We start from the raw sequence: 15462 nt of genomic DNA on the forward strand, positions 1-15462 counted from the left end.
GGGGCATCAGAGCCGGTGGATGTGCGGGCCATGGTATGGTGCTTCGATGACCAATCCACCTGTCATGAAATATGCTATTCAATGCCGCTTCATCCGCACGCGAGCTATGTACCGGATATCCATCATGATGGAAGTACATCGCCATTCTGTCATGCAGTGAAACATCTTACAGTAACATCGGTAGAACATTATGTAAGAAATCAACGTACATTGCACCATTTAGATTGCCATTGATAAAATTGGGGCCACCTATCCTTCCTCCCATAATGCCCCACCATACATTAACCGGCGAAGGTCGCTGATGTTCCACTTGTCGCAGCCATCGTGGATTTCCCATTGCCCAGTAGTGCATATTATGCCGGTTTATGTTACCACTGTTGGTGAATGACGCTTCGTCGCTAAATAGAACACGTGCAAAAAATCTTTCATCGTCCCATAATGTCTCTCGTGCCCAGTAGCAGAACTGTACATGACATTCAAAGTCGTCACCATGCAATTTCTGGTGCTTAGAAATATGGTAAAGGTGCAATCAATGTTGATGCAGCATTCTCAACACCGACACTTTTGAGATTCCCGATGCTCGTGCAATTTGTCTGCTACTGATGTGCAGATAAGCCGCGACAGCAGCTGAAACACCTACTTGGGCATCATCATTAGTTGCAGGTCGTGGTTGACGTTTCACATGTGGCTGAACACTTCCTGTTTCCTTAAATAACGTAACTATCCGGCGAGTGGTACAGACACTTGGATGATGTCCAGGATACCGAGCAGCGTACATAGCACATGCCCGTTGGGCATTTTGATGACAATAGCTATACATCATCACGATATCGACCTTTTCCGCTCTTGGTAAACGGTCCATTTTAACGGGGTAATGTACCATGAAGCAAATACCATCCGCACTGGCGGAATGTTATGTGATACCACGTACTTACATGTTTGTGACTACTACAGCGCCATCTCTCACAAAGTGAAAAAAGAAGTTTCGTTCTTTGTAGTTTTTTCGTTTGATGCTTATTTCGTGAGATATTTGGCCTGGTCACGATCAATGGACCACCCTGTATATAGCCTTCGAAGTGATGTCTGTAAAACAGTGAATTCCAAGTATAGAGCTGTCATTGAGTTTCTTTTGGTGGGAAACCAGAGCACTGCAGATATTCAAAGGCACTTGTAGAATGTCTATGGAGATGTGGCAGTGAACAAAAGCATGGTGAGTCATTGGGCGATGTGTCTGTTGTCATCACAGCAAGGTCTTGCAAACCATTCCAGCCTCCTTCGTGCCGGGCGACCCCCATACTGATGTGACTCCTGTAATAGTGGAATGTGCGGACACTCTCATTTGAGGCGATCAACAGATCACAAACAAACACCTTGCTGTAGAACTGGATGTCTCTGTTGGTAGTGCTGCTACACACATTCACCATTTAGGCTGCTCAGAGGTGTGCGAGTGCTGGGTTCCTTACTGGAAAACTGCATAACAGAAGACCCTGAAGAGCAATGAAGGACCATCTGTGTGGAGTTGATTGTACATTACAAATTTTTTGTTGAACATCTTCACAGGCGAGGAGATGTGGGTTCATCACTGCGAACTAAAAACAAAACAGCAATCCATGGAGTGTTGCCACACCACCTCTCCTCTAAAAAGTTCAAAGCTGCACCGTCAGCTGGTGAAGAGGTGGTTCCAGTCTTCAGGGACTCTGAAGGGGTTACTCTGTTCGATGTCTTCCCTCGTGGTATAACTATCAACTTTGAAATGTATTGGGCTACTTCCCTCAGGAAATTTGGGAAACAGCTTCAGCTTGTTTGTCACCACAAAAATGCAAATGAACTTCTCCTTCTCCATGGAAACACAAGGCCTCAGACAAAAACATTGTTGGGCTGTCCCTCATCCACCCTACAGTCCAGATCGCTCATCTCCCAATGTCCATCCTTCTGGCCCAATGAAGGATACAGTCTGCGTGAAGCAGTACGTGAATGATGGGGAGGTTATTGATGCAACAAGACATTGGCGCCAAATGGCGACCGGTAGAGAGGTATGATGTAGGTCTAGTGGCCCTCCCAGTAAGATGGGGTAAGGCCATCACATTGAATGGAGATTATGTTGAAAAATAGTGTTTTGTAGCCAAAAGAGCGGGGAATAATATGGTCTACTGGAATACTGGATAAAACCAACTTGCTTCCAGAAAAAAATGTGTTGTATTACTTGTAGAATGCCCTTTGTATATTACTCACCTATTACTAAAGGCCTGAGGTAAAGAAGTAAAATATTAAATTAAAATTGTGTTTCATTTTTCAGGAGCATTCTTTTGAAGTATCATTATTTGCAGAACTGTTCAATGAGATGCTTATGCGTGATTTTGGATTTAGAATCTACAGAGCTCTACATGATGCACCAGAGCGCCCGAAAGAAGAAGAGAAAGACAAGGTTTGTACTGGGCAATTTGTTTCCATCAGTGTTCCTTTTTTGTGTTGGTTGTAACTAACATTTTTTTCTGCTGAAGGACAAAAAGAAGGACAAAAAAGATGACAGAAAATCTGACAAGAAGAATGGCAAAAGAGAAGAAAGGGATGAAAAGAAAGAAGACAGACATTCAAAAGACAAAAGTAGAAATGATAAGGAGAGGAATGAAGAAAAAGATGAGGATGATGAGGAGGATGATGATGAGGTAAATAGTTGTCATATTCAATTTAAACACAATAAATATTATACACCATAGCAAACAAATCGTTTACATCTGTTGTTGCAGGATGATGATGACTTGAAAGATGACAGAAGAGATAAAGACAAAGATGATAAGGACAGAAAACGAGATAAAGACAAAAAGAAGAAAGATAAAGTGAAGCTTTATACAGAAGATCCTTTGCTACTCCTTGCTTTTCTCTATTTTGATCAATCACATTGTGGTTACATTTTTGATAAGGATATAGAAGAACTACTATATACATTGGGTTTAAATCTCTCTAGAGCTCAGGTGAGTTGTCTGATGCTAAGACACGCTACCTAAGGACAATGGTAGATTAATAATGAAAGTAACATGTTAAATATACGTATTCTAGAAATTAATGGTATGTAGAACCTGGAAAAGTATGTCAACTAGGAAAGAGGATTAATGTGTAACAATCCCAATTGTCACTTCCAGCTGGTTATTTGCATTCACATACCTTTGAACTGTAGCCTCTTATCAAAAGTTTATAATGTTGTTAAATACTGAATGTCAGCGATGGCACAGTTCACTATTATATAGTTTTACTGGTTTCCCCACATAAAGAGCCATAGTAACATAAATTACTCTCCAGCTCTACAAGTGAATATCGTGCTATGTAGAGTAACTGGAAGTATGTACTTACCGTTCTTGGACAAAAGGGCAATTTTTTATTTATATATAAATGAAATTTGAGAATTAAAAAGCAGGTTAGACACTGGACTCGCATTCGGGAGGACGACTGTTCAATCCCCCGTCCGGCCATCCTGATTTAGGTTTTCCGTGATTTCCCTAAATCACTCCAGGTAAATGCCGGGATGGTTCCTCTGAAAGGGCACGGCCGACTTCCTTCCCCATCCTTCCCTAATCCGATGAGACCGATGACCTCGCTGTCTGGTCTGCTTCCCCAAAACAACCAACCAACCAACCAATTAAAAAGCAAGGTCAAAATAAGTGCTAATAGTATACATACAACCTTTTGTTCACACAGATCATGTCAGCTCGATGGTAAGACACTGAACTCCTATTCAGAAAGACCAGGGTTCAAATACCTGTCTGGCTGTATGTGTTCCTTTGTTTGCATTAATTCCAAAAGATACAGCCAACTTGCTTTACTACCCTTCCACAATCCAAGCTTAAGATCTGTCCCTAATCACCGCAATTTTGACAGGACATTCAACCCTAACCTTCCTTCTTCAGTTTTTTATGAAGACTAATGTTAATCATTAGAATTTAATTTAGAAGAGTAGACTTGAAAAACTTGAATTGAAACACCGATTGTGATTCATATGGTTCTGGAAACAATTGTGAAGTACATGGTCATTTATTTGCGCCAATAATGATAAATTCAATTTATTGTGTTGTCTTTCATTGCTTGAATGTTATAATTGTATATATATCTGGAATAGTGTGTCTTTTTATAGGTCAGAAAACTTGTTCAGAAAGTTGTGACAAGAGATTCCCTCCACTACAGAAAGTTAACGGATAAGCCAATTTCTAAGCAAGAGGAAGGAAAAGAGAAGGAACATGATAGACAGAAAGAAGAACTGGCATCAGTTCCATCTAGTGAAAACTTAATTGCCTTAGCCTACGGTAAGCAACTTTAATTGTACCTATCAAAAATGCCATAGATTGCGCTAACAATTTCATAAAGACACCAGATAAATTCTTATAATGATGAATGGAAAATTATAACTGAGTTGAAGTTTTTACTAGTACACTTTTGCAGAAAAGGTAGTGGTATATTTAATTTGATAGCATACATTCAGAGGTGAGTCATAAGTTTAGAAAGGATTTAATATAACTGATGAATAATTTAGATGATGTGACTTACCAAACGAAAGCACTGGCAGGTCAAAAGACACACAAACAAACACAAACATACACACAAAATTCAAGCTTTCGCAACAAACTGTTGCCTCATCAGGAAAGAGGGAAGGAGAGGGAAAGACGAAAGGATGTGGGTTTTAAGGGAGAGGGTAAGGAGTCATTCCAATCCCGGGAGCGGAAAGACTTACCTTAGGGGGAAAAAAGACGGGTATACACACACACACACACACACACACACACACACATCCATCCACACATATACAGACACAAGCAGACATATTTAAAGACAAAGAGTTTGGGCAGAGATGTCAGTCGAGGCGGAAGTGCAGAGGCAAAGATGTTGTTGAATGACAGGTGAGGTACGAGTGGCGGCAACTTGAAATTAGCGGAGATTGAGACCTGGTGGGTAACGGGAAGAGAGGATATATTGAAGAGCAAGTTCCCATCTTCGGAGTTCGGATAGGTTGGTGTTGGTGGGAAGTATCCAGATAACCCGGACGGTGTAACACTGTGCCAAGATGTGCTGACTGTGCACCAAGGCATGTTTAGCCACAGGGTGATCCTCATTACCAACAAACACAGTCTGCCTGTGTCCATTCGCATGAAGAGATTCCGAAATCAGATATTGGATTGTAAAGTCTACCCAGGAACAATAAGAGTGCAATGGGAATTCCTCTGCTAAATGCAGAGGAAAGGGCAGATAGCTGTAAAGAGTACATTTAAACTTTTTGTGAGGGGGAGGACTTTTCTGATAACGCGATAGAAGAAGAAACAGGAATCAACAGGGAGGACACAGGGAATCTTGTATTAGAATCAGAATGTAAAAGAGCTTTCCGTTCAGTGAAAATTTTCAGTTTAGGAAACAGGTAGAAGTCTGCAGGGGCCAAATCAGGGGAATATGGTTGTTGCGGAATTTGGTCAAAAATTCAACGATGGAGAAGGCATGATGAGCCGGAGCATTGTCATGGTGTAGCACCCAACTCCTATCTTTCCACAATGCAGGCCTTTTCTTCTGCACCTTTTTACACAAACCCTCAAGGAGAAATTTGTAGTATTCCTGATTAATTGTTCCTCCAGGGGTAAATTAATGCTGCACAATACCGGTAAAATCGAAAAAAATCACCAACATTGTCTTCACCTTCAATCGACTTTGCTGTGCTTTTTTTTTTTTTTCGGTCTTGGTGAACCTGGAGTCTTCCACTACGAAGACTGCACTTTGGTTTCAGTATCATATCCATATACCCACGATTCATCACCTGTAATTACCCTATTTAACAAATCTGGGTCATTTTTAGTCCAGTTAATCAGTTCTTGGCACATTTCAAGTCGGTATTGTCTCTGGTCACTTGACAACACTTTTGGAATGAATTTTGCGGACACTCGACGCATGTTCAGATCTTTCAGTTAAAATTGACTGAACTGCTTAGAAACTTGAATTAAGTGCATCAGCCATCTCCCTAATTGTAAGTCTACACTCAGAGCGCACTAAGTCGCGAACTTTGACAACATTTTCATTCATTTTTGAGCTCGAAGGACGGCCAGACCGAGGTTCATCTTCAAATGATTCGCGGCCATTTTTAAATGTGTTGAATCAAAAAAAGCATTTGACTGGCTCATACAATTATCACCAAAAGCTGTTTTTAATAGTTCATAAGTCTTAGAAGCTGATTTCCCGGTTTTAAAACAAAATATCATACAAACACATTGCTCCATTTTTATGTCCATTTTCACCCAGACAGAATCCGCCAACAAGCCTAACAGACCCGCACTCAACCAGCTGCCACAACAAACTGAATAAAGGAAACACAGTTTCCTGTCAGAGGGCATTCAAGGACAAGGCAACGACTCACTCCCCACCCACTGTGTACCTGCCTGCCAAACCAGTAAGCAGTAGCGGATCCGTCCTTAGAACTTTCCAATCACACCTCGTACATCCAGCAAATAATTGATAACATAAATAAAGACCCCTTTTTCTCAGCACCACGTAGATGTAACAAGTTGAAATGTATGCCACATATTGAAGTTCATAGTTCTTTTGTGATGTAAAAATATTAAGCTTCTAAGTCAGTTCAGTCAAAAGATATGGGCATTTATGTCACGTATTTCAGTACTTGCAAACTCATTCTTTAAAACTTATAGCGTACTTCCCCTTGATGTAGAATCAAGAAATTTTGCAAGCACAAATAAGGGATAAAAATCAAGAAGTTGTTAATTTGTAATCATAACAAACAAACAAAATATTTCTTTTATCATCTTCGAACTTGAAATTCAAACATTCTCTAAAGTCTTTTGAATCCCTGGCACCAGTATATATGAGTCCAGTCATAGTTTCCTACAGTCATCAGGAGAGATCCAAGAGGGATTCAGTAGTGAGGACCTAGCTATGTCCAAGATTGCCAATAAAACATAATTGACAGTAACACATTTATTAGGCAGTAATCAGGAGTGTCCTCCAAAGTGCCATGCCGCAGCTGGACTGATGGAGCAGCACCTTGTCAGCAGCAGAAGGCTCACATTTGCTCACCTTGCAACACTGCCAGTGCAAGAGGCTTCAGGTGGTGGCTGTTATTTCATGGAACAGCCGTCAACCCCTGGACTCCGGTAGCCTACAACTCTTATTTATGGATCACCAAAGGCACTGATCGATGTCAAAGATTTGCACTCAGGCGTCAGGCTTAAGTCCAGCTGAAGTACTTGCTGGCTTACAGGAGTTGGCTCTCAGCCTCCACTTAGGAGAGAGGAATCAGCAACATCAAAACCTGCCACAGCAATGGGATGAGCAAGAGCAGTGCCCCCCCCCCCTTTCTCTCTCTCTCTCTCTCTCTCTCTCTCTCTCTCTCTCTCTCTCTCTCTCTCTCGAAGGTGGATGATGGACAGCACCCGTGTCATGCAGATCGAGCCTCCTGCAGACCTGCAGGTTGATCACTGCCTCTGTGCCCCATCAGTATTGCCTCGGAAGTTGGCAACAGTAGTGTGTTTTCAGCTGGACTTGTGGTTACACAGACAATCGAAGACAGCTAGATGCACTTAGTGTCGACCTCCATAGCCTCTGCTCACACTGGATAACTGCAGCTCACACAAAGCTGAGACCATGCACTGGGCAGTCAGCACTAAGCAATAAGGCATTTGTTAAGAAGGGTGGGGTATTTATGTTGCCACTTCTTGTGTGCCCTGTGGCATCGTGGATGGCTATGACATCATGTGTCCTGGTTTTCCGTAACCGTTAGCTCTCCTATTGATTTCATACTTTCGCATTTTCACCCCCTCAGAGGCTCTTTTCTGCTGGTTCGGCACCTGAAAAAGTATTGTTGTGTTGTACCTAGCATTGCTAATGACACTCTCCTTTGTCACAAGTCTATCAGTATCTCTTGGCTTCCATGATGTCATTACGTTTCACTTGCAGACTTGGGCACTCGCTCATTTCCCCATGCTGCTGGATGCAGTCAGAATGCTATGGTGTTGTCTGTCACAGTGTTCCTGTATGTGCTGGATTTGATCATCTGTAATTCTCCCTTTTTGTGTTGCTACTAGTTTGTGCAGCGAGCATAGAATGTCTGGGTTCAGGGTATTATTTAGGAAGATTAAATTTTGGGTAGGCAGCACCTCTAGTGGCTTCTCAAGCCAGTACAACATAGGTTGTTCCCACTTACGTGTGGTCGTACCAGTGATCATGGCTGGTAGATGAAATGTCACGCCTAGTACGTCACAAGTCATACTGTTTATTATTATTTCACTATCCCATAATTCCATTTAATTCATACTTGTTGGTTGCCTGTGTTCGTAACAGTTTAAATGACTACTTCTGGTGAAAAAACTGAGTAGACCCAGTGGGTGCCTACTATCGGGAAATGTGGATATGGCCTTAACACTTCCCTTTGACATTCACTTGCTTTGGCTTTTCCCAATAATAACTGGACCTTGCATGCCTGTGCACCAGTTTATATCATCCTACTTGGGCAGATAGTTACGCTTTCCCTCTGTCGTCTCTTTAGGTCTTCCAGTGACATTAGAGTGCAGCCATCTCTTTGCTCTGAGTTATTAATACGTCTTTGGTCCATACCTGTACCCATTTTGGTATGTGACTTGAGATAAAGGAACCTTTGTCACTATCTCCCACTCCCTTCAGAAAGCAAGATTATCAAGACAAAGCTATACTCCAATATACAGAAATAACACTTTATCAATTCTCAATCATGTGGAGGGGGGAGAACTTTAAAACATACTGTAAATAGAACAAAATAACACTGGATGACTTCCTAATAACTGACACCAGAACAGGTAAATTACTGCATAAGCAAACAACAATATCAAATCATTCCTAATGACATGGCCTCGTGGCTTAACGGCATAAGGTGTTTTAGACATCTCTGGTCATCAGTCATCTGGTTCTTCGTTGTTCCATGAGGCTTTGGATTCTATACTGTAGATGCTGCAGGTATCTGCAGCAAAGCATTGACAGCTCCCTTAAAAGGTTTAATATGTTCCAAGTGAATAATCAGAGTCTTTGTTGGTATCACCTACATTTTAACATTGACAGGTGATGTCATTTCCACTACTTGTATGGTCCATGGTATCGGGTCAGGAATTTCTTTGCTTTGTATTTTGGTGTGTACTGATTCATCACTAATATCCAATGGCCAACCTTGTATTGCGATAACTTCCCTATACATTGTCATACCTGTTCTTGTCATTCTGAGGCTTTTTGTCTTTCATATTTGCACTTTTTACTTGTTGCCAAATGTCTCACAATTTCTTGCCAAACTTTTTTCCTGATTCAACATCAGAGCCAAGCTTTGGCTCAATAACTTCAAAATGTGACAGCATTTTCCCCAAATATTACCTCATGTGGCGATAGATCAATAGCTGTATGGACTTCAGAATTGCATGCTGCTGGTACAGAATCTAAATAAATGTCCCAATTAATTTCTGTGATTCCTCCTCACGTAATACTCAACATATTCAAAAATATGCAATAAACTCTCTGTTCTCCCACTGGCTTGTGGGAGGAAGTGGCTTGTTCACAGCCTGCATATTTGGGCAGTATACATAATTACTTCATAAGATCAGACATGAAATTGGTACCGAGGCATGTAATTAACATATCTGGTATGCCAAATGTGAGCAACCAATTATTTATTAACACTTGAGCAACTGTACTTGCTTTTTGGTAAAGAATTGCAGCCAGTACTATATGATGTGAGAAATGGTCAATTATAGTCAATACTTATTTGTTTTCTACTAGTGTTTTATTAAATGGGTGCAAAATGTCCCTCTCAAGCTTTTCAAACAGTTTAGATGCTTCCAGTAGACATAGTGATGGAATCAGTTGGTGACTAAGATCAGTTCATTACAGACGAAGTATGCAGTTCTTGACATATTGCTCGACATCTCATTTTCAAGTCCTCAGCAATTCACCTATCAGTTGCTCATTGCCCACCATGTCGTGACATCGTGTGGTCAAGTACTTGTGCCAAGACTTCGTACTGGGAAGCTACAGGTACTACCACTCGTAATCCACTCTTTGTTGTGCTGCACAGCAAGCTGTCGTGCATCAAAGACTGAGGTTGTGACTTGAATTGTTGACAGTCAGCATTGCTTTTTATCTGGCTTGGCCTTTACCTTGTAATCAAATTCACTCAAATGGAGTACACATTTTGTTAATGTGCTGCATGGGTCCTTCAATCCTAATAACCATTTGAGAGTGGCGTGATGTGTCAATACATTAAAGTTTTGTCCATATTATAACAGCAGAAGTACATAACAGCTCTGTTCAACTGTTGGAATTTGTAGGTTACTGGATGCTCTTTATCATCTGTATTCTGCCGTAGGACAACCCTCAGAACAATATTACTTGCATCACAAAACAAAGTAAATGCTTTTTCAAAATCAAGGGATGTTAAAACTGGATTTGATGTCAGTGCTCACTTAAAAGTATCAAAAGCCATATGACATTCAGTAGGTCATTCAGATTTTGCTCCTTTCCGTAACAAACAGTTCAGAGGTCTGCCAATTTCAGCAATGAATCGACAATAATAATTACAGAGACTGATGAAAGGCCTCTGTGGTGGAAAATTCTGAACTGAACTTAAAGTGTGGACCTTCCTTGCTAATTATATGTCCAAGATAATTTGCTTCAATTGCTGCAAAATGACATTTATTAATGCTTAGCGTAGTTGTGCTGTTCTCAGTGTTTTGAATACCTCCTGTAACCACCATGTTCTTACACGTCCTTTGAAAGCCCTGTTATGTCATCCAGATGGACCAAACATTGTATGTATGCCATCCAGTAAGCTGTGAAACATGGTGGGTGCATTCTGGAGTCTGAATGGCTTTAGATGGTATTGGAAATGACCTCCTGGGATGGAAAAGGCTGTCTTTGGTGGATCTTCTGGTTCCACTTCTATTTGATGATATCCGATCTTTAAATTAATTGTAGAGAAATAGTTTTACTGACACAATGTGTTGAGATCTCTGTTACATTTGGTATCTGATATGCACTGGTGATTGAGCATTCAGGCATCAGTAGTCACAACAAAATATGTATTTTTTATTGCCTTCTGGTGACATTTTCAGGTCCAAAATTACGGATGTCCTCCAGGGACTATTGCTACATCCAATAATACGATCAGCTTGTTGCTGTCCATAGATTCTTCCATTATCAGTCGCACACACTTCAGAACTCAATATGGGATCTTGTACACTGGAGCATTATTCCTTACTAGTATTCTGTGTTACATGAGTAGTGTTGCTGGTGACGAACTATTCAGATTGAACAATTCCATGAACTTTAGTAACAAAGCTTGCATTGCTTGTCTATCATTTTCCTGTAAATGTTTCACCTTCTCATGTAATACATATGCATTGACAGTTTGCTTGTGGCAGAGGTCCTCACTTGACCTATCCATGTCATCTTCCTCTAAAACATCCAAATTAGCAATCAGTAAACCCTTTGGTAGACTCACTGTATAATACATCATTTGGTAGGACTTTATCTTTGCTCACCCAGAAAAACTTTCCTGTACCTTGCAACATCATATCAACCAAACTGATCTTTAGTGTCTGTGTCCATAGTTCATTGGGTACCACCTTCATGATCATTGACTCTTGCAATAGTGTAACACTTGTAGCTGTTGCCCCTAGCAGAAACAATGTCCTGCTAACTTCAGTTGTACACTCCCTAGCAGAAACAATGTCCTGCTAACTTCAGTTGTACACTGCAAAGGTCAATTTTTGCGCGATACGTAGCAAGAAGGTACAGTCCCAGGATCACGCAGTCCCCTCACTAAACATGCTCTCAAAAAAACAAGCAGCACTGCTTCTCTGCATACATTTCTGCAGTGTTGTGTTATACTGGGAATGCCACCCAATGGATGAGGCATCCCTGTTCCCGATTAACACTCGATTATTAGGATGTTGCTTTTCCCATGCTCTCTTCTGACAATCACGCACTTTATGGCCCACCTTCCCACGTTTATAACATTTGAGCTGATTACAGTGTTTTCGGATGTGGCTCATGCACCCATATTTAAAACACTTCACTTCAGAACAAAAAACACCCGTGATCATTAAGTCTTCATGTAGCAATGTCAGTCTCCTCCAATTGCATAGCAATCCTAATGGCAGCAGGTAACTCATTTGGGTTCTCCATTCTCACCCTCCGTAACATCAGCAGATATACCTCTTAGAAACACATCCAGGGCCCTACTCTTTGCCTCACTCAGAATCAGTCTATTGGTCTCCACATTCTGTGGTAGTTCATATGTTTGCGAGTTCAGTTTCCTAATCCTGTCAGAGGAGGAATCCACTGACTCACTGTTCATCTGTGATATCGCATAGAGTTTCTCCTAAAGAACCCCGTGCTGTTCTGCTTCCAATAGTGTTGTATTAGACTGTTAGCCAGATCATCTAATGTTTGGACCTCCTGAGTGCATCAGAGCACATAACATATGCTTTAGTGTCACCCACTGACCTTAATCTAGCTGTATTCAAAGACATTCCTTCTGACCATTTTCCAACTTTGGCAGCAGCCTTTATATCACTAATAAAAACTTGGTTGCCTACCCCAAAAATGGAACTATGAGGTTAGCCACTGCGGGATCGACAGGATGGATGGGTACACTCAACACGGTGTTATTTTCTCCTGAATCAAGGAGTCTTTGCCCCCAATGGCTTCCCATTGCTCTATTCCACTCTGGTGTGCTTTGTGACCAACCCTCCTACACATACTAGAGGCAACTGACACAGCTTGAACACATTGCAAGACGTGTCAGATAAATTACAGTACAGATACCTCACTGACTGCAAATAAACTTTTCTAGTGTCCCCACAGAACTGAGACTAGTCTGTAGGTTCCTGCGGCCTAGCAAATGGCACTTTTAACATAATGTCCCTACAGCTCAACATGGCCATAAGGATATACAAAACAAGAAAGCAAACAAGTATCAGTCACTCACCACACTGCATTGGTACAAACTTCAACTTGTAGCTGTTGACCCCGCATTGAAGCTGCGTAGATGGTCAACTGCTGTTGTCCTAGATGTGTGGATATGGCGTCAGGTGTAGACGTCTCTACCACTGGCAACCACTTGCCAACACAAGATCTGGCAGTCCAGTCGCTGTACAGCAATCAGAAGAGAGCCAGACAGGATGCGATGGTGAGGCCCTAGGTATGCTCAAGAGCGCCAAGAAAATATCATTGACAATAACACACTTATGTGGCAGTAAGACAGGATTGCCTTTTGAAGTGCCACCCCACTGTGGGGCTGTCAGAGCAGTGCTTTGTCAGCAGTGGAAGGCTGGCATGCACTGCAGCATCGGTGTCTGCCATTCAAAGGTGCACGATGGACAGCATCCAGGTTATGCAGGTCAAGCCTCCAGCAGACCTGCAGGCTGATGATGGCCTCCATGCCCTGTCAGTGTTGGCTCTGAAGATGGCAATGCAGCTGGCAGCAACAGAGTCCTTCCAGCCAGACTCATGCTTCCATAGACAATCAAAGACAGCTAGATGTACTGAGGCCGACCTCCATAGCCTCCCCTCATGCTGGATAGGTGCAACTGGCACAAGGTCTGAGACTATGCACTGGACAGTCTGCAATCAGCACTCAGCAATAAGACATTTGTTAAGAAGGACGAGTTATTCATATTGGCAATCCCCATGCACTCTGCGGTGGTGTTGTTGGCTAGAACATCATGTGTACTGGTTTTCCCTCACTGTCAGCTCTCTAGTGACTTGAGACTTCCGCAGATTCACCTTTCAAATGCTCTTTTCTGCTGGTTCGGCACCCAAATGCATAGTGTTGCAGTGAACCTAGCCTTCCTTACAAAACACTGTTATGTCCTCACACTTCACCTGCAAACTGGGTGCTCAATAGTTCTCCCATGCCATGATAGCTTCCATGTTTGCCAGAGCTTTATCAGCATTTCCCCATAGTTGTCACTGACACAGGCAGTTTGTCTTCCCCGAGCTGCCAAGCTAGAACTTGGATGAATTTTTAGTGTGTCCTGGGACATAACAGAGATCTTGCCATTATCAACGCCGATAAAGGCAAAAATCATCAAGAGACTTGATTCCTGAAATGATTGAACTGTCTGTATACATAATTTTGTACAGAACCCTCAGTGTGCGAGTCCTACTCGCACTTGGCCAATTTTTTGTGTGCCTGTCAATGGCTCAAGAGTTCTATTATTTAGTGAATTGTTTCCATCACCTCTAATTTTTTACATGCCAGAAATTCCCTTGCCTTACTTATTAACAAACAACTATCACTAAACTACTGTGTTCTATTTGTGCTTCCGAATATTAAAACAAATGTATTGAAATTATCATTAAAGTCAGTAGTTTTCATTCATCCATCCACCTATCCATCCACCATGTTTTGTATAGCCCATCTTGTAGTATCTTCAAAACCTACATTAGTAAAGAAAAATAACTATGAAAAGACTATGTTAATAGTGATTTATAATTGCACTGTTATTTATGCTTATGCAGGTTAAATTAAATTTAATAACATTAATGATAATTCCACTGCTTTGAATTGCTTCCTCAAATACAGGTAATAGCATCTGTTAATCTCCTGCTACTGTCTAGTGATCACATAGAACAACAGTTAACTACATTTGAAACAACAGAGGCTTGTCTACAGTGAACATTGCTACCTGTCATACGATGAGCAGGAATTGTCAACCTTTGAATCTAGATAACCAGATTATAAGTAAAAAGAGTAATAAATAAGTTAATTTTTTTATTGTCTTTTGAATGTTTAGGGATTAATATTTTACTCCTGCATGTTTGATGGAATCTTGTTGTGAGTTCAAAATCCCACTTCAAACTTAAGCCAAGCTGGCAAAGCTTCCATGCAAAGTATTTTTACATCTTGTATTCATAACTGCAGTTAGGAACCATTTAATGCATGCTGCTGGAGACGTCCTCTAAGCTTTACCATGTATCATCATTTTCAACTATGTGTGTTCATGTTGGTTGTACGTGTTTTCTGGTCATCCATTCATTTACCATTAAATAATTGCATATGTCTTTTGCAAACAGAAAAGAACTTCCGTGGTCTCTCTAGCATACATTGGCTTGCCTACATGTTCAACCCACCTCCTTTTCATTTTGATCATAATTATTATATCATCCTTCAAGTATGTTTTCTGGTCCATTTCATTGTTTTCCTTTCTCTCCTAGTAATTCCTAATATGCGTCTCTCCATTTAACACTGAGGAAGCCTCATTTCATTAATGGTCTTGACATTAAAAATTTATGTCTCACTCTGGTAATTCAAAATTGGTAATACAAATTGATTGTATACTTTCCTTTTTAGATACATCGGGAGCTTGGTTTTGGAAATTTTTTTTAGTTTATCAAAATCATTCTACTCCAGTTTTATTCTTCTGTTTATTTCCTTTCGACTGTCTCAGATACAACAACACA

General features: G+C 41.1%; 1 protein-coding gene across 2 annotated transcripts in view; it reads left to right on the forward strand.

The window, feature by feature from the left end:
* The window catches only part of LOC124613921 (cell division cycle and apoptosis regulator protein 1-like), a 262218-nt gene that overhangs the window by 226449 nt on the left and 20307 nt on the right, over positions 1–15462 (forward strand). For both annotated transcript variants that reach the window (XM_047142677.1, XM_047142683.1), the window contains exons 15-18: positions 2297–2425; positions 2502–2666; positions 2748–2972; positions 4127–4295. In XM_047142677.1, the coding sequence (XP_046998633.1) occupies positions 2297–2425; positions 2502–2666; positions 2748–2972; positions 4127–4295 (688 nt within the window). The remainder of the gene's footprint in view (positions 1–2296; positions 2426–2501; positions 2667–2747; positions 2973–4126; positions 4296–15462) is intronic.

Source organism: Schistocerca americana, chromosome 1 (assembly GCF_021461395.2).
Source record: "Schistocerca americana isolate TAMUIC-IGC-003095 chromosome 1, iqSchAmer2.1, whole genome shotgun sequence".
In the NCBI taxonomy this organism is placed as follows: Eukaryota; Metazoa; Arthropoda; class Insecta; order Orthoptera; family Acrididae; genus Schistocerca; species Schistocerca americana.